The sequence below is a fragment of the Brachypodium distachyon genome, chromosome 2 (assembly GCF_000005505.3).
Source record: "Brachypodium distachyon strain Bd21 chromosome 2, Brachypodium_distachyon_v3.0, whole genome shotgun sequence".
NCBI classification, from domain to species: domain Eukaryota; kingdom Viridiplantae; phylum Streptophyta; class Magnoliopsida; order Poales; family Poaceae; genus Brachypodium; species Brachypodium distachyon.
In genome coordinates this window covers 56379956-56404352 of record NC_016132.3, presented here as the reverse complement: position 1 = coordinate 56404352, position 24397 = coordinate 56379956, and the positions used below count along the sequence as shown (strand labels likewise).

General features: G+C 45.8%; 4 protein-coding genes and 1 long non-coding RNA gene across 18 annotated transcripts; 4 read left to right on the top strand and 1 right to left on the bottom strand.

Annotated features, from left to right (window-relative positions):
• Window positions 1-540: 540 nt before the first annotated feature.
• LOC104582928 lies at window positions 541-2082 on the bottom strand. Of its 2 annotated transcripts, none has more exons than XM_010234437.3 (2): window positions 1993-2082; window positions 541-1902 (listed from the first exon to the last, which is right to left on the bottom strand). In XM_010234437.3, exon 2 carries the CDS (start codon window positions 1892-1894, stop codon window positions 1352-1354), a length of 543 nt encoding a protein of 180 aa, XP_010232739.1. In that variant the 5' UTR covers window positions 1895-1902; window positions 1993-2082; the 3' UTR covers window positions 541-1351. The 2 variants fall into 2 exon arrangements, with proteins under 2 accessions (XP_010232739.1, XP_014754348.1); XM_014898862.2 differs by having other exon boundaries at window positions 541-1911; window positions 1993-2075.
• Window positions 2083-2276: 194 nt separating this feature from the next.
• On the top strand, window positions 2277-3906 carry LOC106866272. 2 transcript variants are annotated; one of them, XR_002963166.1, is made up of 4 exons: window positions 2277-2660; window positions 2813-2910; window positions 3585-3691; window positions 3780-3906. It is a non-coding gene; the product is annotated as an uncharacterized LOC106866272 (long non-coding RNA). The 2 variants fall into 2 exon arrangements; XR_001406476.2 differs by having other exon boundaries at window positions 2286-2910.
• Window positions 3907-4783: 877 nt separating this feature from the next.
• On the top strand, window positions 4784-14316 carry LOC104582927. 12 transcript variants are annotated; one of them, XM_024459028.1, is made up of 10 exons: window positions 4784-4873; window positions 6002-6107; window positions 6199-6247; window positions 6365-6425; window positions 7705-7798; window positions 8140-8658; window positions 8758-8843; window positions 9746-9854; window positions 11681-11828; window positions 11919-13102. In XM_024459028.1, the coding sequence occupies exons 6-10, from the start codon at window positions 8604-8606 to the stop codon at window positions 12514-12516; spliced, it is 996 nt and encodes a 331-aa protein (XP_024314796.1). In that variant the 5' UTR covers window positions 4784-4873; window positions 6002-6107; window positions 6199-6247; window positions 6365-6425; window positions 7705-7798; window positions 8140-8603; the 3' UTR covers window positions 12517-13102. The 12 variants fall into 12 exon arrangements, 1 of the variants encoding a protein (XP_024314796.1); XR_002963157.1 differs by having other exon boundaries at window positions 7705-8658; window positions 9795-9854; window positions 11766-11828; XR_002963158.1 differs by having other exon boundaries at window positions 7705-8658; window positions 9795-9854.
• Window positions 14317-16205: 1889 nt separating this feature from the next.
• On the top strand, window positions 16206-19976 carry LOC100844977 (BEACH domain-containing protein C2). Its single transcript, XM_003567354.4, has 2 exons — window positions 16206-18175; window positions 19059-19976. Exons 1-2 carry the CDS (start codon window positions 16492-16494, stop codon window positions 19886-19888), a joined length of 2514 nt encoding a protein of 837 aa, XP_003567402.1. The 5' UTR covers window positions 16206-16491; the 3' UTR covers window positions 19889-19976.
• A 715-nt stretch (window positions 19977-20691) lies between these two features.
• Window positions 20692-22362, top strand: LOC100844670 (CRIB domain-containing protein RIC4). Its single transcript, XM_003567353.4, has 2 exons — window positions 20692-21474; window positions 21592-22362. The coding sequence occupies exons 1-2, from the start codon at window positions 21321-21323 to the stop codon at window positions 22056-22058; spliced, it is 621 nt and encodes a 206-aa protein (XP_003567401.1). The 5' UTR covers window positions 20692-21320; the 3' UTR covers window positions 22059-22362.
• Window positions 22363-24397: the final 2035 nt, after the last annotated feature.

Below are 24397 nucleotides of genomic sequence, written 5' to 3'. Positions count from 1 at the left end.
TTGACACTTGAGTAAGCATTATCCAAAGTATACAATTTTTTAGTTAGAGATCAGCCGACCCACTTGACCGTCGGACATTAATCAACGATAGCATACGAGAGATGGAACGTTGGGGATGACTCTCAGATCTTAATACAACGGATTCAATATGTCAACTGCGATCTAAGAGCTTTTATTTAAAGTCAGATGGTCGAAAAATAACCACACCCAAAATAACGCAGGAACAAGCACACATATCCCTGAAAATAACACAGACCCAAATATGGTGTCCAGAGCCCAGTTAAAGACCATGGACAAATATATCAAAACGGCCTCCATGGACCATGTAAATATCACACTTAGCCCATGCGAACCCTTTTTTTTTGACAAACAAAGGGCACTCCCTCCGGTTTCATTAAAGAAAACCATGTGTCTATTAATACAACTTAAGTATCGAGCAACAAACCCAGAAACAAATAAGTTTGGACTTCTGTTTGCAACCCGCAAACCCTTTGACAGGTAAGCCCAACGAATATGCTATGAACATAATATCGGCCAACCAGAGAAAATAACCAGCCAACCATACATTATATAATTGAACATGATACATTGTTTTCTTCGCAAACCATCTCATGCCCCGCCTGAACTGAACACACATACCCTTAATTATGCAAATGGATCACCTACTAGCAACGTAATCGGTGACCGCATTACAAATGCGGATGCAAGATTATTGTTCATTCAGAGCACCAACTCAATGCTGTTATTCATTCAGAGCACCCAGTCGATGCTTTCGTGGTCAAAGTCAAAACGGGCGCACTTGTGCTTGACCATCTGAAGGCTCTGACCACCAGCCTTCATCATCTCTATGCCGGTGAGCACAGTAAACTCCCGACTGTATGGTCCTTCCTCAAAAGTCTTGGCGATGAGAAACTTGCCATTGCCCAGGTCGAGAAGCTTGATATATACTACAAGCCACTCCTTTCCCTGAGGTGGGATCACATCTGGCCAAACTTGCTGTACAATGGGTGGTCGTTCATGGTCCATCGTGGAGAGGTCCACAGCACACAGGTGGTGGGGCTTGGAGGGTGAAACCAAACCATCGATTGAAATCAGGAACGTACTGAGCACTGCCAACAAATGGCAGCTGCCATGGCCCAACACGACTCCATTCCTCCGTGCGCCTCCATCCTAGACGTTGACTGCAGTCACGGCGTGCCGTCTCGAAGCTGTAGGTGCCGATGCCGGAACTGGCTGATATGTAGATGGTGGAATAGCCATTGCCGTCGACCTTGGTGGCGTAGGAGGAAATGGTGGAGGATACGTACCCATCTTCGAGAACGAATGGAGGCGGTGGAAGACGCCGCCAACGCTACCAGGTCGTGTTGTTGCGAACCAGTGCAGCAGCCTCTTTGGGCACGGACTCGAGGACCTCGAAGCACCGATTAACGGCCCTCCCGACCTCCCTCTCTTCGGGGTACCTGTCCAAGACGTACATGATGCTTTGGTCCGGGTCGTCGGGGTGCACGACGGGCAGGCACACAGGGTCTATCCCCTTGGGGTCGTTGAGGCGGCCCAGCGAGTTGTGGATATTCTTGTCGGCGTCATACAGCTCGGCCTCGCCATCTGATTTTCCGTAGACTATTCTGCCTTCGCTGGTGCCGCGGTGGCTCAAGAGCGCGAACATAGTCAGGTTGCCGCCGGGGGTGGCTGCAGCGAAGTTCATGCATGGGCTCGGCAGCTGCAGGGTCTGCATCGCTGGAAAATATTCCTTCTTCTTGACAGCTTCATCTGCGGCTTCAAGTGCTGCTTTTGCTGACCCGTAGAAGAAAATGTTGTAAGGATCGATGCGGCGCAAAGAATAAAAGCAATCGGCGTAGTTCTTCATCACCAGATTCACAAACCGCCGGTTCATATTCGTTTCTGCAAAAACTTTGGACCATCTCAGCCTCTCTGATAAAAAGGACAGAAAATAAACAAATCGACCAGATGGAGACTTTAGATGAATAATACCTGAATTTGATGATCAACAAGCCTTCAACGCTACGTCTCTGTTTGAGATTGGGAGAAAGATCGGCGGGTGGGGTGGAAGAAAGGTTGTTCAGCGATTGGGGCGGCGGCTCGTCGCTCTTATAAGGAGATCCCACCTACTTGGGCCACGGTCCCACGGCCCATCAACCATTCACACAGCAGATCCCGGCCCACTTTTCTGTTTCTTCGCTTCTGATTGCCAGACGGAGGTGAACAAGATAAATGGAGGCTCTTTCAAGGGGGCGTGCGCGTAGGTAGGACTACTAGGGGTTGCCGGGTTCCCCTCAAAAAACAAAAAAACAAACCGATTTGCTATAGCACAGGCGCCTGCTTTTTTGTTGAAAAGCAGGCGACCGTCGTGGCCGTCCGATCATGCTTGATGATTCGTGCATTTTCTTTGTGTCTTTTTTCTTTTTGGTGGCTCTGACCGCTGTTTCTTTTTTCTGCCTCTGAGACTTCTTCTTCCTTCTGCCGACTGAGCTCGGAGCGACGGGATGAGGATGCGGGGGAAGGGGAGGAGGCCGTTCTGCTCGTCGGAGGCTGCCTCCCCGCCGCGAGCTGCCTTCCCGCGGGGGAAAGGGATGGGGATTTGAGTTTCCTCTTCATTTTTATGGTGTCCCTGTCCTCCCTCCTCTGCGCGTCCCACGCGGGTTCGGCGTCGGCGTGTCTGCTCCACCTCGACGGCGACCGCGCGGGGTGCGGGGCGTGCTGGCGCGGTCCTCCGTCGCCTCTCAAGTTCTTCCCGCCCCGCAAGGTCGCCGCGCCCGGGCGTGCGTCTGCTCTGACCCGTAGACTCTCGCAGGGACCATATCGGCTTCGTCGGACGAGGAGGAGAGGACCAAGTGCTGCCGTGCGGGCCGACGCTGGGCTCGTACATCACCGTGGCCGCGATGTGTAGAGGTGAAGGCTCGTTTGCTCGCGCTTGTGTTTGGTCTCTGATTTTTTTTTTTGCTTGCGTTCTCTCGTTGGCTCCGTCTCTCTGTGTGGCGAGGCGAAGACAGCATAGGCTAGCGCCTGTTCGAGGGGGTTTCGTTTTGTGCTTGTCGGCGGTGATGCCAACTAGAGGGGTCATCCGGTGAGTTTGGTCGTTCCGTTCCATTTTTGGTGGTGGAGTTCTCCCATTTTATTCGGGTGGATATGAAGATGCAAAGGTAGTAGAGGCAAGGGCAGGTTTGATTTCGTGCTCGTCGGTGGCGACGTCTGCTCACGGCCTGTCAAGGTAGCCTCTGTCCGGGCGAAATGGCTGTTCCCACAGTTTACTTCCTGAGGTTTTGTGGCGGATTTGCGCGCACATGATAGTGTCTATTTTTGAGGGAGATTTTTTGGCTGGCGGGGTGTTTGATTCGGTGGGTTTGTGCTGCTGGTTGCACCGCCGTTTGTGATGTAGGGTTACCTTTTCTGAATCTGAAACTCCGGCTAGCTGTAGTAGCGATTCAGACTAATGGGTAGTTCAGTTCGAGCATTGTGGCTTTATGATTTGTTTGTTGTTTCTGTTCCTGAATATTTTTTGGCTATGCCAGCTGAAAGTAATTTATTTTAGAACTAATATAGCAACATTTTAATCCAAATTTCAGGGCCAAACAAGAGTTCAGTTGATCTTGAAGCAAGAATGATAAGGCTGAAGTCAAACAGCTATACAACCATCACCATTCTGGACACTGTGACAGCTGCGACCGTGCAGGTCAGAATTTGCATAAATGACACATTCTGTTCTTCCTTCAGTTAGTTGTTTGTGCGAAAGGATGATAATTAGATTGTTTGGACTACAGTTCAAGGAGATGGGTGGAAGCAGCATGTCGAGAAGTAAAGCAAATGGTGATGCTGCCACTCCTTTAGAGCAGCAAGATTCTCCGGACTACAGTTCTTTTCTCTACCTCCATTTGAAATAAGGCATGCTTGCAAGTTGTATTTGATTTATTACTGCTTATTTGCAATGTTAAACACACTTGAGGCAACATCATGTTTTCTGATTCAAATATTGCCTATTCGTCAGTTGCTTAGGGCGACTCATGCAAAAGAAATATGTTTATCTTGTCATTTTGCTTGCACTCAACCATGCATGAAGCTCCTACCATGGTTCTGCATTTTAATTGCTTGATATTCATTAGCCATTATGAAATATGTCCTAAACGGAGTGCTTGTTTCTGCAACCTTTAACTTTGTTGAAATTCTAGTCTTCTTTGTCATTCTTAATAGAATTCTTTGTCTATTTTTTGAATTGCATTCTCTCGTGCATGTTTTGCACTATGCTATCACTGCAATCATAATGTTGCGAAGTTGCAATTGCATTGCCTCCTCTACTTTTTTTCATTCACATTGCACTCTATATATGTTCCAAATGCACCGATAATTGCACTGATGCAATTCAGCCTTCTGTATAATTTCAAACTATGTTTCAATTTTCGTATTCTAACTTATGCAATCTATCTCAATTGTAATTTTCCCACCGTTTTTGTGACTGCTCCAAGTATATGTTTTTTGCAGCCCCTCGCAAATATATTTGCACGTGTTTCAAAGCTGCAATTCTAGTACATACTAAGTGCAATCTCCATATTTTCGCTGTAGTTCTAGCTTGTAGTAAGTGAAATTTAGCTTTAGATATTTAGGCTGCCGAAAGTAACTACATGGATCTTTTACTTTGCTAAAATCAACACCTCTGTAATGCCACTTCTGGTTCTTTTCAACTACAGGGATCTCATCAATAGTGGTATGCTCAATGGCATCACCTGTAATTCCACTTCTCGACAATAGTGATTCTGTTTCATTTTCTTGCAGGGAGGTTGTGGAGGATTTTGGTTTTGGGAGCACATGCTAATTATTTTCGGAGAAGATTTGGGCTAGCGAGATGCTTGACTTTGCTGGGGTACGGTTGTACTACCCTTGTGCGTGGGTTGTGTTGTCGTTTTGTGATGTAGGGTTGAACCCTTTTTTTGATCTGTTCTGAATCTCCGGCTAGCTTTTAGTAGCGATTCAGACTAGGTTCAGAACAATAAGCCGTCAAACGCTTAGGTTACCTTGTGTATTTATGGTGATGTGTTGTGTGATTATGGTTCATGGATAGGTCACCCCATCCCCATGGATATGCCCACTGAAAGTAATTTTAGAACTAGAAAAATTTCTTCCAAATTCCAGGTTCTATGGTGCTAGCTAGTATAAGTGTCATCTCTCTCGGTCACTCTATTTTCATACACAATCATAAGTATCTCACCTTGCGTTTTTCCTATTTGAATATCTGGCATTTTTTTTGTTGTTCCTTTATGTGCTGCTCCTCTCAAGCAGGGGCAATGTAGCATGAATATTTTGCAACCCATTTTTTGCCATGCCTTTATAATTCAAATATCAGAATTTCAGTTAGGTCTTGCATGTTCGATTTTGTATGCAAACCCATATTCTGTGGCAGTTATACTTGTATACAATTATTTGCAATTGCATCTGGGTATATGGTTTTTGCACCTGTAGTTTTAGCAAAGTGCGGTTTTTACAAGTGCAATTGCAACGAATTTAATTGGGATTGCATCCATATTTATTTTTCACCTGTACGTTAAGCAAATTGCAGTCCATACAAGTGCAATCACAGCGACTTTAATTGCAGTTGCATCTACTTTATATTGTTTTTGCACCTGCAACGTAAGTAAATTGCAGTCCATACAAGTGCAATTGCGGTGAGTTTAATGATTTTGCACCTTTAGCTTAAGCAAATTGCAGTTCATAAAAGTGTCATTGTGTGTTCGTTTGTAGTTCCCTTTAATTTTGTCATTGATGTTGAGTACTATATCTTGTACTATATTAGAAAACATATACTGATAGACAAATTATTATACCTTAAGTGACTTGCTAACTATTTATTTCTACAAATGCCTTTGATTTTTACTGCTATTTGTCTTTAGTGATTTTTGTCCACTGTTTTGCCATGCTGTCTTTTTTCTTTTCTATCGAGACCGCTCTCTATTTAATGTGAGCCCCTTATTTTGTCGCCTTTTGCTTTCGTGAGGTGTTTGCGTCAAAGAGTTCCAAGGAGGGGGTGAGGTACAGGGACGAAAGCGATTTGCATCTCTGCTCGCTGGCGATGGTGAAGGCTTCTTCTCTTCCTACGGCTGGTGAGTTCGCCGGCGTTTCCGTTGTTTCGATTAGCGATTCCTCACCCATTTTTTGTTCTGATTTGTTCGTTGTTCTCTCCGTTGTTTCAAGGCAAAGACATCAGAGGTACGGGGTTTCGATCTGCGTCGCCGACGCTCCAGTGAGTTGCTCTTGGCTTTGCTTCTCTGTCTCCTGTCAAATTGGTGTTCTGTTTCAGTTACTTGCGGCTAATTTTTGCTTCCTCTTATTCGGGGGGATTTTCGCGAGTTGATGGCAGCAAGCGACGTGAGTTCTCAGTAACTTGTGTCTTTGGCGGCGCATTCTGTTCGCATCGAATGGTGAGTTCTCATCTTCGTCCCCTCTGTGCCCGACGAAACCCCCAGAGAAACATCTGTTCGTTATGTTGTTTTAGTGGGTTAGCTCTGCTGCTTTTAGGTTTACATTTCCCTTGTGGTGTGTTGGATTTTTTGGCTGATTTGAGCGCTTGATTTCATATTTGATGGGCCGCTATTTGTAGCATTAAGTTAGTCATACCCAAGCTCCTGCTGCTGTAGGGTTGATTCTGAAACTAATTCTAGGGACGGTAGTTGACTACAAGGACTAGGGACTAGGGATCAAGTGTAATTTGTACCGTACTCAATACATTTTTGTTTGCTTATGTGCATTTTGATTGAATCTAATCTAGATATATGATCCATTTTAATTTCATGGTTATTTTCTGATTCTAGGGTGGGTTTTTATCATATTCTCTATGTGAACTTTTGCAATTGCATTTCTGAAGTGCTGGAATTGCAGTCCATTTAGAAAGTTGGAAATTGCAATTGTTGGATTCTACCAGGTCTCAGTTCTAGGATTGCATATTTTGGTATTTGTGTCTTGTCTTCCATATCCAAATCTGGTAGTCATATAGTCTTAAGTAAGATGAGAGCAGAGAGAATATGCAGAGCCCACTACAAAATGTCTGTCCCATAATAGAAACTAGGCACATTTGGAAACTGAGCTCAATACCTTTTGCAAGGGGTTGTAAACTTTCTCTTCTCTGACCTCCTCTTCGGTTATGCTTGTTGAACTTATTACCTATAGGATAACTTACCATCTATGGTTAACTTATGTATTTTATCAAGTACTCCCTCCGTTCCTAAATACTGTCGCTGTTTTAGTGCAAGTTTGCACTAAAACAGACATTTTGTAACATATATATAGTGCGTGTGCAGTTCGTTCTCAGCTAATTGTTGAATAATCGCATTTCTAAGTGCAATTGCACTCTTCATCTTCAATAATCGCATTATCTCCTCTGTTACTAATTTTGCAGCATCTAATTTTAACATTTTGTACATGTCTTCGTCAATATGCAGCTTTGTATTATCTGTATTCTTTCATCTAGGTTCAAGCAACATTTTGCTTTACTTCCTCTTTAAAATTTTGCTTTTCATCTAGGTGCAAGCAGCTTTGTATTATTTGCAAGGTCTATTTCTTTTTGCTCTGTACTTTTCTAAGATATTATAGCCGACAGCATGCTGATTGGCCGGGTGCAGTTTTGTCCCCTGTTTATAATTACAGTTCTCATGTCTTTTAAATATTCATTGTTATGAATTTTGGTTCCCTTTTTCTGCCAAGATAAGTTGAACATATGTATGCTGTGTGGATTGGTGTGGGATTTCCCTGAAGGAAAATGAAGTCCCCCATGTCGGTGGCTGCATAAATAAAACAGGTTCGCTCTTTTTGCTTGGGTGATGCTCAATTTTTTGAATCTGTATTTGGTGTATGAATTTTTGGTGGCAGTACGTGGGCATGGTTTGCTTTCTGTGTACTTCTCTACGTCCTATTATTCTATTGAGATTTCTTGAATAATACATTACAATAGTTGCTACAGAATAGCTCGAGTGATTGAAGCAAGTGCTTCTTTTTTAAATGTTTGCATTTTATGAATTTTTGAGCTCTTTTTTATGCCCAGATGATTTGAACATTTTGTGTGTGTTGAGACAAGAGCTATAACAGGTTTATAACAGAATTTATAACAGGTTTGAAAATTTTGATTGTTTTTTTATGCAGATTTTTAAAAAGGGGTGGGGGCGGGGGGATCTGAATGATATTTTGTCAGTTGGAGTTTGTGTCTCTTCGTTCATATGGATACCCAATGGTTATAGGTCATGCTTATTTGCTGTAGTAGAACTTAGCACTGTAAATGCAATGAGCATGCAATCTTTTGGTCCTGTAACGAATGTTGTGTTTTGCAAGTTGGTTTCTATCATGTGTGTAAATGGATGCTGCTCTATCTTTTCTGTCTTGGGAACTCACTACTGTAAATGCAGCCAGCATCTAAGATTTGCCTATGTGTACATTTTGAACTGATGAATGTTGTTTATTGCTTGCCTTTGTTTTTGATAATTTTGGTTCTGCATAGAAGAGATCAGGTTTGCAGTTGCTTTAGCTCCTATCTATATTTTGGGAACTAACTACTGTAAATGCACTTTGGATCTAATCTTTTGCATGTATTTTCATTTTTCGAGTGATGAATGTTGCCTTGGAAGGATTTTTGGATTCTGAATGTATCTGCATTGAAGAGAACCGGTTTGCAGCTCCTCTAGCTCCTATCTAAATTTGGGAACTTTATTACTGTAATTTGCAGTCAATTTCAGTTTCTTTGCCCTATGTGTAATTTTTTTGCAGTCATAAATACTGTAGTGGAAGGAAGCTTCGAGTCTGAATCTCTCTGGACATCTCCGTGCACAAAAGAACACATAATTTTTAAACAGGTTTGCACTACAAAATCAAGTGATATCTCGTTTAGCAGTCTGCATCAAGAGGTTCTGAATGACCTTTGCAAGTAGTAGCCATTTGTTCATGTGGATATCCAGTTGTCATGGTCATGGCTATTTGCTGTAGTAAAACTTACTAGTCTAAATGCACCTATCATCTTAGCTTTTGGTCCTGTAACCTAGGATTCTAAATGCACTGAGCATCTAAAGCTTTTGGTCCTGTAACCTAGGATTCCAGATTCACTGAGCATCTTAGCTTTTGGTCATGTAGCATAACATTGAATGGTCTGTTTTGCTAATCATGTGTGTTTATGGATGCTTCTTTAGCTCTTATGTCTTCGGATTTTTTTTAGTATTGTAATTGCAGTGAGCATCTATGCATTTGCTCTGATTTTTTTAGCACTGTATTTGCTGCTTTAGCTCTTCCGTCTTCGGGCAGAAGGATTATAATCTGAATATCTCTGGCCAGAATAGAACAGTTTTTGGCCAAAATCAAAGCTAGTAGTTTGCATCTGTGTTTTCTTTTGGCGCCTAAACTAGCAGATTTTGCTTGTTTGCCCAACCGGCTGGCCTTTTTGATATTTGACTGGTTTTGGCCAAAAAACCAGACGACTGAAAAAATGCAGAAAACAGGCGACTGAAACTAACACACAAAGTAGGCGCCTGATTTTTTATCAAAAACCAGGCGACTGGTTTCTGAATCAAAACCAGGCGTCTACTCAATAGACAGACCCTATGCCGAGTCGTGTGTCCTGCCCTTGCTTCCTTTTTTATCGCTGCATCCCCCACTGTAGAAATGTAAATAACGCCAGAGGAGAACCCGGCAACCAAGATCTCTGAGAGAACCAATTCATTCAGCCTTTTTAGCTTCTCATCTAGCTTCTTCTTTCTTTATTTAGCTAATGATGCTTCCCCCGCTTCATTGTTTCTTGACATGGGTCTGTCTAGAGGAAATCAAGTCAATTACAAGAGGAGATCAAGGATTTGTATTACTGCTAATCTCTCAAGGTAAATGTATGAAGTTCAATTAACCAAAAAAAAAGGATGCAAAACGATAAAGCACACACGCCCAGCTCAGTCATCTATTCTTCAACTATTTACATTCGGGCTTCGACATTCTTTTTGTACAAAACAGCATAGCAAATCACCTGAGAACCTTTTTAGCCTCTTCTTTCGACAGGAAGGATGGTATGCTTGTAAGTCTGCATCTGATCAGAGCACTTAAGAGCACCCCAAACATTTAGTGGCTGGGCTTAGAGCAACTCCAGCCGTCCCTCCCATTTCGCATCCGGCCTGCCACTTTTTTCGGCAGTATGGGAGGTGCAGGCTAGATTTTTGTGGGAGGTGCCGGCTAGATTTTTTAACATGCAGAGGGTCTGGTCTCTTAAAATTATTTTCCCCTGATGGGCCTGGGGTTGAGGCCCAGGTGTGTCAAAGGGGAGCCTCGGGCCAGCCCGATTAAATATGTGCTGGGCCAAGCACAAAGCCTGGCCCGATGGCCATCTATCGGGCACATGGTCCTGGTGACGCTTCGTGATGGCCCATGCCCAACGCCACTAAATGGACGGTGCCTACTAATACTAGGCCTTTCTAAATAAAAAAAAACTAATAATTGGCCGAAGTTCTAAAGAAAAAAAAACTGGTACTAGGCCGCGAAATGGCAAGGTAAAGCCATCTTGGAAATCCCCCACCATTTCCATCGCAGTATTCTCTAGAGCTTCCTAAATCCTAACACACGGTCTTGTCTCGCGGAGTCCTCTCGTCGGCGCTCCGCCTCTCCGCGATGACAACGGCAACTACTCCGTTGGCGCTCCGCCTCTCCGCGATGACAGCGGCGATTACTCCGTCGGCGCTCCGCCTCTCCGTGATGACAGCGGCGACTACTCCGTCGACCATGTTTTCCATTGCCGTCGGCCTTCGTTCCCTCCAGCTCAGTCGCCGTAGCCCTAAACCCTACGCTAGGTTCGCATCGCTCGATCTGGCTTGATCGTACTGTTCCCGCCGCGGCCTTCCTGACTGGAAGCGCCAAACCCTACCTAGGTTCGCATCCCCTGCCTAATCCGCTCGATCTGGGCTGATCGCACTGTTCCCTGACTGGAACCTCTAAACCCTAACGTAGGTTCGCATCCCTGACTTTTCCGCTCGACCTGGGCTGATCGCATTGTTCCACCGGGGCGTTTCCACTGCCTTTTTCCGTTCGATCTGGGCTGACCGCACTGTTCCCACCATGGAGTTTCCGACTGAAACCGCTGTAGTATGGTGTAGTAGCTGATTTGTTGCTTGATTCCTGGGGTTGAGGCATTCCCGAGGTTGCAGCTAGTGGTCTGAGTGATTGATTCTACCTGCCAATAAGATTAGAATCTTGTGTGTTGAAATGAGACAATGAATGGTACCATGGTCATCATGCACCATGGTTTTACATTAATCTGACAGGACATCAGTTGTGCCACTGCCATTTGCAAAATGGCACTTGTCATGTATGGCTAAGTGGACCCTGTTTTAGCATTACATAGTTTATGTTTTTGAAAACTTTACTAGTACCAATTTGATGTCATATAAACCACCAATTAACAATCTAGTGCATGGTCAAAACCTTGTTGAAATGAATACACCATGTATTAAGATCATGTGTGCTGGGGGTACATTGACCCTGATTTCGTTTTACGGATGCATCTAGTATAATCTATGATTTTGTCACTTTATTAGTTCTTAGGTATGTAAGACAATCCCAAGTATTGATACTTTTTTTACAAAGCACATCTACTTAAATTAGTGTAGTATCACTGCTTCATTCATCAAGAGCCAGGCTCTCATTTGTGGTGGCGCACAGTCAGGTCATCTTGTCGGGAATGGGTACCATACTGTTCTAAGCAATTCCAAAATGAAATTGATGGCACCTTCAAATTCCTCTGTTTTCAGAACCAATAGGGGTCGAGGTTTTAGCACTTTTGGACAAAGACCTCCAGTAATTCGTCAAGTGATGTTAGTAAAATCACATTTTCTTTTTGTCTTGCCAAATGTGTTAATATTTTCACAATAGGTTTGTTTGACAAGTTTGTTTTTGTATTGTAGAGGCAATGCAGACTATGAACTTGATAACAGGAAACTGAAGCATTTTGAAGACTGCCTAACTCGTGGAGGTATCCTTCAGTTCACTAGCGTAACAGGCCTCATCAGAATTGTTGATCTATTGAATGAGAGTCCATTTTCAAGGAGAAGTCTAATTGAGCTGGGACCTTTGGGATTTTCTCTACTAAGACACGGTGCTGACCTTGCAGCCGTCAACTTAATGAGGGGACTCAATGTAAGCTCCTTATTCAGGATTGACAACATGCTTTGGTCACCTGAACACAATGCAGTGATGTTCAAGGAGACTGATATAAATGACCAGGAACGTCCCACATCTCCATTTCTTGCGCTGCATGCTATGTTTGGCCGTGCAGTGAAGTTATCCACAGGTATTGACCCAAGTGACGTCGTTTTTCCGGCATGTTTGGATGACTATCTTCGTTTGATCTCTCAAGAGGAATGGGTTGACAAGAAATGGATAACCAATCACTCTGTAACAAGAACTCCTTCAGAAAGGATACAACGCAATTGTAGAGCCAATCATGTGCTCCGTAGGGAGTTTATCATGATGGTGGTAACCTTAGAAGAGCTTCCGGACTAGCTGTCTTGGAGAAGTTAGGAGAACTCTTCCCAATGGAGTTTTGCGAGCGGAAAGGTCTGCACCCCATGATTGACTACTGGGCACGTAAGGCCCAAGGCATGCGAGGAGGATTGGCATCTGCTAGCCCAGTCAGTTGGCCTTGCTCTGAAACTGGAGGACCGCTCAAAGAACATGAAACAAAACGTGCTCTCGGCAGGATTCTTGTGGCTCTTTGCCGTGATCCATTTGAGCACCCTTTTGGTCCATCCTATGACCATCAATCAGTTGTGAACTATGCTTACACCCTTCTGGAAGTAGAGAAGCTAATCAATGCCATTTTCCCCTTATATGGCCTTACATTGGAAGAGTTATTCATTTATTTGGATATTTGGAAGGAGCTGGAGGTTGGCAAGAAGGAAAGACCACCATACACGTACTGGACTGATCCAGACCCCAACCCCATAGGTAGACACTACATCCTGAGCTTGTATACTAACTTTGCAGTGATTTCATTGGTTAGTGCATTTGTTATGTGTTTTTATATGAAGATGAATGTATATTTGTTGAATGTTTGATGATATTGGTCATTTTTTTACGAGGCCTAAAATATCATGTGCAAAATAAAGAAGTACTCCCTCCGTCCCATATTAAGTGACTCAAATTTGTCCAAATAAGAATGTATCTATATCTAAAAAGCGTGTAGATACATGTAATATTTCTGCACTTAATATGGGACGGAGGGAATACATTAATTTGACTTTCTTGCATTATTGATTTAAACACAAGAGCAAGTATTCATTATGTACATGCACACATCGTTGTCAAGCTTTGTCTGCACTAGCTCCTCCTTTCTGTTTTCCGTAAGTTTCTCCCTCTGTTTTGCTGTTCTCTCAGCTGACCCTGAGTAGGCATCGCAATTAATTGTGTTATGGTGCTGTACATTTGTCAGTTTTGGTCGTTTTGTTTGTGTGGTAGGTCTCGATCAAGTGCATGTTCCTGTCTCGATGTGTGTACAAAGCAAGGCTTTGGTTGTAGTAATGACTAGGACTTAGAAATAAATCATAGTGTAAGAATGGATGCTGGTCTCATTGATTTTCATGGATTTACTAAATTCTGATTGATTATGTGGGAAGAATGCTAGATGCTTATGTGTAATGAATGATCCATCGAATGTGAACAAAACCTTGTTGATGAAATCCCATGATGATTCTTAAGTTTTCTAGTACATGATCCATGCATGCTAGTTTGTCCGTTGGTTGATGGGGTACTCTATTTTTCGTTATGGTACTGGCTTAATCTGTGGAACTATCTAATCTGTGGAAAAATCTTGTAGACAAAAGACAAAAACTGAATTCTCTTCTTGGGGGACATTGGTCAATGAGGTAGTGTTCGAGCTGATTGGCTGAAGTGATGAGATACATACATGCTTGGTTCTTGACTGGATTCCTATTGGATTGGTGATTATGCTAGTTGCAGTGACTTCAAGGAGGTAGTGTTTGAGCTGTCTTGTCTGTTGACGTTTTGCTGGCTGAAGTGATGAGATAGTCCAGTGCTTGGTTCCGGTAGTGGCTAGCTCTTGACTGGTGTTTTGTTGGGATGGTGACGACAGATAGGGTGCTTGGTTAGGCTGTTTGTAGTGGATCTTGACTGGTGTTTACAGGTTTCTTTCTCAGCTTGTTTGGCCGCTGACTAGTTTAGATCATGTTCCTCTCTTGTCTGTATGTCACGTGTCTTGATATAACAAGAATCTTGAAACCTCGTAAAAGCTTCGTATGGATGGTTTCCTTATGGTTTGTCATTAATTTTTTGGCAAGCATTCAACTTCTAGCGTCAGTCTAACCTTTAAGCTTTTCTGATTGTTTAATGTGATGGTCCAATGTAAGTGGCAACCTGGCATTGCTGCATATCTGATTGTTTAGACATATATCTATTTAATACTTCTGGAAAGGAGTGATGTGGGCTGCCAAGGCTGCCAGATTTGGCTATAGGTGGATTGTGGGAGATGGTACCAAAATCAAGTTCTGGGAAGATACTTGGTTTGGTACCTCTTCTCTTGTAGTTCAATTTTGGCCTCTTTATATTATCTGCAATGAATGTAATGCCACAATTGCTGATGTTTGGGATGGGCAAAATTTGAAACTTAAGTTTAAGAATAGTTCACATAATACTGAAAGAGACATAAACTATGTTAACTCTATTTTGCCGTTGTTATACCTCTTATGGTTGTTGGTGTGATTACTGGTTTGTGATGTGATGAGTGTGGTGTATATCTCTAGATGTTCTAGAGAAGACTCTTTTACCCATTTGCTCATAGTTTTAGCATGGTGTATAAAGTGTGGTGTATATCTCTGCATTCCTAATTTACATGATGCTTTTTCCAAGATTCCTATAGTTATAGTTAGCATGTTAGATCATGTTTTTGTTGCGTACATCCTCTTTTTTGAATTTTTTTTTCATATTTTTGTTGGTGTTGAAGAAAACATATTAGATCATCTTGGGAGTAGACTATTTTGGAAGAAAATACTGATTGGGAAAATGGCCCTACATTTGCCATCTTGGGAGCATTGCCAACCAAAGGACTAAGGAGGTTCGGTTGTAAGTTAGTCCATAGCTTTATGCCATGAACCCGGCATATTAGGTAAGTGGCAGCAGTAGAATGTAAAAACAAGTTTTGGAATGTGGTACTCCTCCGATACATAATAAGTGTCTGAAATTTACTACTCCCTTCGATCATAAGTTGTTGTCGAAATATTACATGTATCTAGACGTTTTTTAAGAATAGATACATCCATATTTGGACAAATTTGAGTCAAGAATTTAGAATCAGAGGGAGTACAAAGTTGTACTGTACTAAATCCACGACACTTAAAATATCTGAAAATGAAAACCATGCCACAATATTTCTAACCTCAGAGGACTTATTCCTGTCCATGTACTTGTCATGTGGATTCTAAAAATTCCATCTAAAGTATTGTATATGTTTTTGTCTGGTTGCTTAGTCGAAACAAAATAATAACTAGGGCAACAAATAACTAAAAACTCGGTATGTCTGTAGGATATGAGTGTGAACTGTAACCGAATGCTGGTTTCTTTAGGGCGTGTTTGGATGTCTGCACGAGCGTTGGCCCGCACCCGAGCTGCAAAAATTCATCGGTTTGGTATCCTGCATCGTAGGTGGGCCTTGCACCCGAGGTGAAAAAAACGGCCTCCAGGCTTGCACACGAGAAACACCCAATATCCCGCCACCTCCGGCCGTTTCTTTCAATATCCCGCCGTCGTTCCTCTGCCGCCGCCGCCGTTCCGCCACCTCTGCTCGTATTTCTTCTCCGCCGCTCCCTTTCCTCCTCTGTCGCTCTCTTTCATCTCCCGCGGCTTCCGTTTCTTCTCCGCCGTTCCTCCTCCGGATGCAAGCCCAACCAAACACCCGTCTGCGGCGACGGGATTGCATCCCAGCTGCTGCGCTGCAGGCTGCGGCCGTGAGCCCATCCAAACACGCCCTTAATGTACAGAGCCATGGAGGTAGGCACAACTGGTCAGACGATTTGATCCAACGACAGCTATTTCTTGGTCCGACGACCCACAGCGTCTATCCACAGAAGTTACGTTGATACACGATCACACGGGGAAAACAGGGCACGGCGCTTCTAGGTCTAAACTCGTAGCCGCCACGTACTCTGCCATACCGGGCCCGGTAACAAGCAATCTGCCACGGCGCCATTTCTTCGCCTTCCCCGCTTGGCCGCTTCCCCCCTCTCTCTCTTCCTTCCGCCTCTCGGGCCACGCCATGCACCGCGCCAGCTACCACCGCTAATCTCTCGCGAGCATTTTCCCAAAAAACTCCAGTTTCTCCCTGGCCTCACACCCCAATCGCAAATTTTTTCCCCAAATTTTTTCCATCAATTTCACCCACATTGCGCTTGATCCTCTCCCCCTTGCTCCGGTCGCTAATCGATTCCGCACATTTTTGTGGATTTTTCCATGAAGTGAGCCGATGTAATGGAGGAGGACTCGCGCGATGTGTCCGACGCCTCGCCCACCTCGCCGTGGGAGGACGGTGTCGTCGAGCACTTCGACGATGAGTCGCCCCGCGGCGAGGGGTACATCATCGAGGACGAGGAGATGTCGGACGTCGAGACGACCGCGGATTCGCCGGTGGTCCCTCCAGAGCCTTCCACGCAGCCTCCCCCACCGCTGCGGAGACGCCTAGCGCCGGTCGTGTCGTCCGAAGTCCCAGAGGCGGTGGTGCGGGCGGTCGACGCAGTGATCATGGGCGGCGGGGTCGACCGCCTCCGCGAGATGGTCTCCGAGGAAAACGGCGAGGTCTCGCATTTCATCGTGGACGTACTGATGATCACGATGGGCGGCGTGGATGGCATCGACGAAGGCACAGGCGACGGCACCAGCAGCAGCACGACGCCCAGCATCATGTCCAGCTCGCGCGCGGCCGCCATCGCGGCCGAGCTGTTGCCCTACCTCCCCTGTGGCACCGAGCCGTCGCCGCGCACTCGTATGGCCCGTGGTCTCCTCGCCACCCTCAGCGCCTGCACTCGCAACCGCACCATGTGCTCCGCTTCGGGTCTTCTCGCTATTCTCCTCGAGGTCGCAGAGAAGCTGTTCGTAGGAATGGGTCAGAGCAGGGAGTGGGACGGGACACCACTTGTGCATTGCATTCAGGTGCTGGGCGGACACTCGGTTAGTGTCAAGGGCTTGCATTCCTGGCTCCTTTTGGTTAAGAAGGCTCTTGGGACGCTCTGGGCGACGCAGCTGACACTTGCATTGGAAAATTCTGTTGGCTGCAATGAGGCAAAGGGCCCTGCAGTGACGTTTGAGTTCGATGGCGAGAGCTCTGGCTTGCTTGCCCCTGGGGAGAGCAGGTGGCCATTCTCGAATGGATTTGGGTTTGCCACGTGGATATATGTAGAGTCATTCTCAGACTCACGCAACACAGCTACGGCCACAGCAGCCATTGCAGCCGCTGCAGCATCAACGTCTGGGAAATCATCAGCATGGGCGGCAGCTGCGGCTGCTTGCACACTTGCTGGAGAAGGGACGAAGCACATGCCCCGACTTTTCAGTTTCCTCACTGCTGATAACGATGGTGTGGAGGCTTATTTTCATGGCCAGTTTCTAGTCGTTGAGAGTGGGACTGGAAAGGGGAAAAAGGCTTCTCTCCATTTCACCTATGAATTCAAACCACAGTGCTGGTACTTTGTTGGTTTGGAGTACGCAAGCAAACAGGGTTTGCTTGGAATGGTCGAGAGTGAACTGCGGTTCTATGTGGATGACAAACTTCACGAGAGCTGTCCGTTTGAGTTCCCACGCATCTTGAAACCGCTGGCCTTCTGCTGCATTGGAACAAACCCACCACCAACTATTTCTGGCCTGCAGCGCCGGCGGCGGCAATGCGCACTGTTTGTGGAAATGGGGCCTATATATATTTTCATGGAGCCGATTGGGCCAGAGAGAATGACTCGACTTGCTTCTAGGGAAGGAGATGCACTTCCCAGCTTCAGCAATGCCGCTGGTTTGCCTTGGAAAGCTACCAGTGATCACATTAGGGAAGTAGCTGAAGATAGTTATGCGCTTGACATTGAGACTGCAGCAAGCTTACATCTTCTGTATCACCCTAGCCTACTCAACGGCCGATTTTGTCCGGATGCTTCACCTTCTGGTTCGACAGGTTTGTTTAACAGTTGAACTGTCAATCCAACTTGCCTTGCATAATTTTATTTTACAAAACAGCAAGCCTGTTAATTTTTAGAAGAACCCTAACATAGAACACAAAAGGCCGAAGGGCCAACCAAGAAAAGCACAAAAACACACAATGACACAAGCAGAATGGCCTTGCTTCTACTCTCTTTTGGTCTTAGTTGAACCATGGTCTAGTTATGATCCCGATGAAGGCTGCATGAATCTTTCTGCACTTCCTATACGCCCTTCAGGCTATTATGGCATACTGCAGTCTTCATTTTTCCCCAATTCTGCATGAATCTTTCTTGTATTGACTGATAGAAATTGTTATCCTCACATGCCATTAACCATTACCAGGGACAAGGGTGTCTCTAGTGGCTGTAAAAATTTGTGTCATACACCCTCCGTCCAAAAATATAAAGGCTTATTTTCATTTTGTTAGGACAAGCTTTTGACCAATAATTACTCCATCAGTATCTGATGTTTGAATATGGATCTAATGACATTAATTTTGTGTCACATAAATTTTATATTGATAGAGTAATTCTTCTTTTTTTTACACAACTGAAAGAGTAATTGTCGATCAAAAGCTTTTCCTAGCGAAACAAAGTAAGCCTTGTATTTTTAGACGGAGGGGGCACAATATTATGAGTATATTGTTAACCAATTTCGTATCAACCATTCCTTTTATTGATTGAAAGCAATTGTTGTCCTGACTCCTGACATGCTGTTAACCATAACTACGGTCTACGGACCAGGGTTCTAATTGCTAGCAAAACTTATATCGTACAATAAATGTGTATACCTAAAAGAAGGTGGCTTGGGCAGGTTCAGAAGGATAACTGCTGATGTTATCTTATGTTGAATCCTAGGTACTCAGCGAAGACCTGCAGAAGTTGTTAGGATGGTTCATGTATCTTACCGCGTGCGACCTGCAGAATCTTTGTGGGCATTAGCTTGTGGAGGTCCAATGGCTTTACTACCATTGACCGTGAGCAATGTTGAGATGGATAATCTGGAACCTATACTTGGTGATTTGTCACTGTCTCTTGCTACCGCTTCTCTTTCTGTTCCCATTTTCAGGATAATTTCCCTGGCTATTCAACATCCTGGAAACAAGGAGGAGCTATGCCGTACACATGGACCAGAGCTTCTATCATTAGTTTTACATTATTTATTGGAAACACTGTCAAGACTGGAAAGTGGGAAGAAAGAGATACTGAGTGACGAGGAGCTTGTTGCTGCAATTGTATCTTTGTGTCAGTCGCAAAGAAATGATCCTGGTCTAAAAGTGCAGCTTTTTAGCACTTTGCTGTTGGACCTGAAGATGTGGAGCTCATGCAACTATGTTTTGCAGAAAAAGCTTCTCTCTTCACTCGCAGACATGGTTTTTGCAGAGTCTGCTTGCATGTATGAGACAAATGCGTTGCAAATGCTTCTTGATGGATGCAGAAGGTGTTACTGGGTAACTCGTGAAGGAGATTCAGTAGATACTTTCACATTTGCTGGAACTGAGAGACCTATAGAGAAAGTGAATGCTCTTGTTAATGAGCTTTTGGTTGTTATTGAACTGTTGATAGGGGCAGCTTCTTCTTCTACTATGGCTTCTGATGATATTCGTTGTTTGGTTGGATTCATTGTTGACTGCCCACAACCTAACCAGGCAAGTGGAGTCAACACTGGCAGTCCAGCACAGTATTAAGCAAACACTCTCGTTGATTTTTTGCTTCCCTTGCTCATCAGGACTATGTTTATACATACTTTCTCCATTCAAATCTGAGTTTGGAATCTGCATAGTTAGTACAATATGTTATGCTCACAAATTTGGAGTACTCCATACCCAGATGTGTTTGTTTCAATCTTGCGAAGCCCACCCAACTTTGGGCTTCCAAACATTTGCGCTTTCGCAGCCCTCTTTGAGAGAGAGAGATCATATTGCTCGGCTTAAAAAAAAGCGTTGCTCAAAAAAAAAAAGCGAGAACAATGATTTCATTTGAACATTCTTAAACAAGCATAATGCCGCTCAATGTAGTACCCGTTTCCGTTGGCCAATGCCCTTTTTTCCGTAACGCAATGCGCAAGGATCACTAAACTTGAGATGCGCCCATTTTTCTCAGTCCCCTGAACTCCTGTCCGGGAAAAATTATAAAGAGCCGCTACTACAGATATTACAGATATGTGCAGCTTGACAACATGGATATACGGTGGAATACGGGCGCGAGCGGGTGACAGGATATGAATACACGTCGAGTACGTACGTACGTACGTACGTGCCCACCCACGCGCGCACGTCCATGGCTAGCTCTTCACGGTAACGCCCCCGCCCCAATAAAATCATTAATTCACGGCAACCGCCAAATTCAATCTCCCGGCCCGCGCCCATGCATGCCCCAATTGCTGGCACGCAAGAAGAAAACGAACCTCGAAATGAGACGAGATCACGAGACGGGGGGCGGACAATACATGCATGGTACGTAGTAGTATACCAGTAGTAGTACTGTAGAGTACCGAGGCGCAGACAGAGATGGATGGTGGGCGACGAGTCACTGGCAGAGAGGAGGGAAGCAGTTGGGCATCCAGGCAGGGGAAAACCAAACCCCATCCGTATATGGATGCAGCAGATATCGCAAGCCAGCAGGCAGGAATATCCCACGCTGTCACGTACGAGTATACAGAAACTATAGTAGTAGTAGTACTGGGTGGGGGTGGGTACCAAATTACCAAACCCAACCCACTCCCAGCTCCTCTTTTCCCCGTCTCCGGCCTATCCCCACTGCACCGGAGTATCAATATAGGAGTAGCTAGACTCCTACTCCACAGCTAGCTAGGATAGCTACCGGCTGCTAGTACAAGTATAGTATAGCCACCAGCTGCAGTGCCGGTCGCCGCCCGCCTGCGAACTTACTCCAGCTCGTATACTAGCTAGCTCCCTCTCCAATCTCCATCCCTCCCTCCCTCGCGGCCGCTATACCAGACTTGGACAGTGCTGCTACCACTGACTGCCTTCCTCTGGCCCTGCTCGAGTTAAGGCTTGATTTGGTTCAACAGATTCGAACAGAGGAATAACCAACTCCTCTGGCCGGCTGAGGATTGATTGGTTTTTGTTGGTTGGTTGGTTGATTTGGGTGGCTGCCATGAGTGGCAAGGAGCAGCAGCGAGGGCGGATGGTGGACCGGTTCATCGTCATCCCCTTCTCCTCCAACTGCCGCTCCGCCTCCAGCGTCGACGTCGTCGTCGCCCAACAACAAGCCTCGCGCCACGCAAACAAGCAACCCCAACAAGCCCAAGGTGAGCAGCACTACATATCATCTGTATTCTCCTTCTTCTTCTTGTATGTCTGACGGCGATTTGGCCGGTCTTGAGTTCTTTTGGCGCTGACTGACGGCTAACTAACTATATATGTAGGCGGCGAGGGGGTGTCGTCAGGCGGCGCGGCGGGGAAGGCGGCGGGCAAGCAGCAGGGGGAGCAGCCGCTGTCGCTGGTGGCGAGGCTGCTGAGGGGCTTCAAGAACCTGTCCCAGATCTTCGCCGTCTACGACGAGGACGACGAGGAAGAAGATGAGGACGAACAAGAGATGGTGATCGGGCTGCCGACGGACGTGAAGCACGTGGCGCACATCGGCTGGGACGGCAGCACCAGCACCACCACCAGCGTCCGCTCCTGGAACCGCGCCCCTCCTCCTCCTCCGTCCTCCTCCGCCGCCGCCGCCGCTTCGACATCTTCCTCCTCCGCCGCCACGGTCACTCCACCGCCGGAGCCGGTGTCCGTGCGGCAGTTCGAGGTGGCCATGGCGGCTCAGGCCTCTGCCGCCGCCGCCACCAGCGCCACGGCCGGCACAAGCAGCGGTGCCGGTCGACATCGGCACAGCTAAAGCCAGGGCGCGCGCGTGTCAGGACGGACGGGGGATGATTAAGCTGCTAAGCTAAGCTTGGGCGGTGGGGGTCGTTATCGTCACGGGCCCTTGTCTCTTGCTCACGGCTCGCTTTGATTAATCCTTCTCCCGTCAGAAAGAGCTGGAGCCGGTGCTGGGTCAGTTTGGTCCGACCCGCGTGCCGTCCTTGGTCTCGTGTACGTAGCCATTTTACCGGGGATTTTTGTTCGCTTCTTCTTGCTCGTTTACAGATGATACTACTACCGTTCCTTTTCTTTAATTTACTCTTTTCACTTGGCTGTCACCTCTCGTCGTCACCCTTCCTCGGCGGCTGTCTGATCTCGGTGGCCGCGCCGGGGCGCGCGCGCGCGCACGTGAACCCGCCGCGCGCGGCGCGCCATGGGTCGCCGTGACCGGCAGACCGGCAAGGCGTCTTGATAACTCTCGTCGAATTGGTCCCACACGATGGGTCGTCCATGGCTCTGGCTCAGCCTGTCCTAGTATGTACTGTATCTCAGTATCTGCCTGTCTGTTTCGGCTGCTAGCAGCGATACGCGGTACGGTACGGTGGACTCTGTGCTCGAGTGGTGCAGCTGGCACGATCCGATCCGTCACGGGGCAATGGAAAATCCTCTGCCGACGTGACCTATTTCTTTTTTTTTTCCCGGACAGGCAAACTAGCGAGCCCCACGACTCCGTCCGCGAGGTTATTGGTCGTACGACCACTGACGTAGAGCATGAATAATAGATGAGCAGATGAGCTAGCTGTTACCTGTAAGCCAACGCCATTTCACGTAAAACCATCTGGCTGTTAAGTTGGCTCTATGAGTATTTAAACATTTAATGTACGCATGTTCTTTGATCAATGAAAAAAGAAACAAGCAATAAAATATTAAGAGGAAAAAAATAACCACCCACCTAGAGCTAGCAGCAGGCTGCATGCCGGCTCTTCTTTCTTTGGAACCTGTGCTACAGCGAGCGATTATTGAAGCGCTAGCTCCTTCTCTTTCCTCCCTTTTTTTCTCTTCCACGCATGATTACTTCTCTTTCCTCCCTTCTTTTTTCTTTCACGCATGATTTCTGATGACATGGAAACCTCGTAGCCGACTGAGAACGCTCTATTATTCTTGCTTGTAACGACGTGGGCAAATCTTTTTCTCAACTGCTCCCCCTACCCACTCCCACTCTCCTAGCCCTCCGTCCCATAATACGAGGCAGTCACGTACCTCTAGATCGTTAATTTAGCTAACTAAATATAAATTAAATAATTTAAAAATTATATTATTAGAAAGTTTTTTCGATAACGAAACTAATGATGTATTTTTTGTTAGACCATACATATTTAATTAATTAAATTGAGAATTTAGGTATGCGTGCATGTCTCATATTATGGGACGGAGGAAGCAGCAGCCTAAAAAAGATAGGCATGCCAGAGATTAATATGTGGCGTGGGGGTTTACAAGAGAAAAGTAACCAGAACGTACACGACGAGGAAATTCTGGTTTCCGTTTCTCGGTCAACGATTTCAATCTTGTTTCTCCGTGTTATTTGTTGTACTGTCACTATCAAATGCTCAGCTGCTGAAGCTGCGTGTTGCGTTGAAATTTGGACGGATTGGATAACCCGCGAAGATATATAAATCTATCTCAATGTCAAACACGGAGCAGTTACATGGACAGAAAACAACGTCAACTGTAGAAATGCACGCATACCTTTCGAGTCCTTCTAAAGTCGGCTTTGCAGCTCAGAGAACGTCAACCAATTCAATTCCTACACTACAACGACTTAGAAATAGCAGGTCCACGTTTGGGAGAGTAGTGGATCGAGTAAGAATCAGGAGTCCACGATTTTTATCAGTAAGAAAGAAAACCAGTCTAAAGTATACTTATAAAAAAAGCAAAAGGTGGCTCCTCAAATTAAGCTCTTGTTAGCCGTACCGGTGGTTCCTCAAATTAAGCATGCACGTTCCGTGAGTTGGACTGGACGGAGAGATGATATACTACAAAGAGAGAGTGCTTGAAATTGAAATTACTCCTTGTCACGCTGTCGAGCGAGTGACCGGGGCGAGTTTAAGGATGGCACGCCGTGGCCGCCGGCCGGGCGCGCGGTGCGTGTGTCCTTTCCTTTTCTCCGGCCGTCTTCGGGTTCACGTGATTTGGACGGCCCGACTAATTAACCAACCAAACCCTTTTCTCGTCCTTTCTCCAGTCCCTGCAGCGGCAGCCTCCCTGACCGGACTCGAGCGGGGCCCGCAAGCAGCCTATATACGTGACCCCACCCCACCAGTTAACACTGGTGCCGGCCTTCGCATCGGTAAACAGTCACCGCCCGGTGGGTCC

What these genes read in the sequence shown, in the direction of transcription:
- LOC104582927 (XM_024459028.1), top strand. Translation starts at nt 8,604, where the DNA reads ATGTTGCCTTGGAAGGATTTTTGGATTCTGAATGTATCTGCATTGAAG. An exon ending in AACACATAATTTTTAAACAG is followed by an intron (nt 8,844 to 9,745) that starts GTTTGCACTACA and finishes TTCTTTATTTAG; the next exon opens with CTAATGATGCTTCCCCCGCT. An exon ending in ATTACTGCTAATCTCTCAAG is followed by an intron (nt 9,855 to 11,680) that starts GTAAATGTATGA and finishes GCGCACAGTCAG; the next exon opens with GTCATCTTGTCGGGAATGGG.
- LOC100844977 (XM_003567354.4), top strand. Translation starts at nt 16,492, where the DNA reads ATGGAGGAGGACTCGCGCGATGTGTCCGACGCCTCGCCCACCTCGCCG. An exon ending in TTCACCTTCTGGTTCGACAG is followed by an intron (nt 18,176 to 19,058) that starts GTTTGTTTAACA and finishes GTTGAATCCTAG; the next exon opens with GTACTCAGCGAAGACCTGCA.
- LOC104582928 (XM_010234437.3), bottom strand. Translation starts at nt 1,894, where the DNA reads ATGAACCGGCGGTTTGTGAATCTGGTGATGAAGAACTACGCCGATTGC.
- LOC100844670 (XM_003567353.4), top strand. Translation starts at nt 21,321, where the DNA reads ATGAGTGGCAAGGAGCAGCAGCGAGGGCGGATGGTGGACCGGTTCATC. An exon ending in GCAACCCCAACAAGCCCAAG is followed by an intron (nt 21,475 to 21,591) that starts GTGAGCAGCACT and finishes CTATATATGTAG; the next exon opens with GCGGCGAGGGGGTGTCGTCA.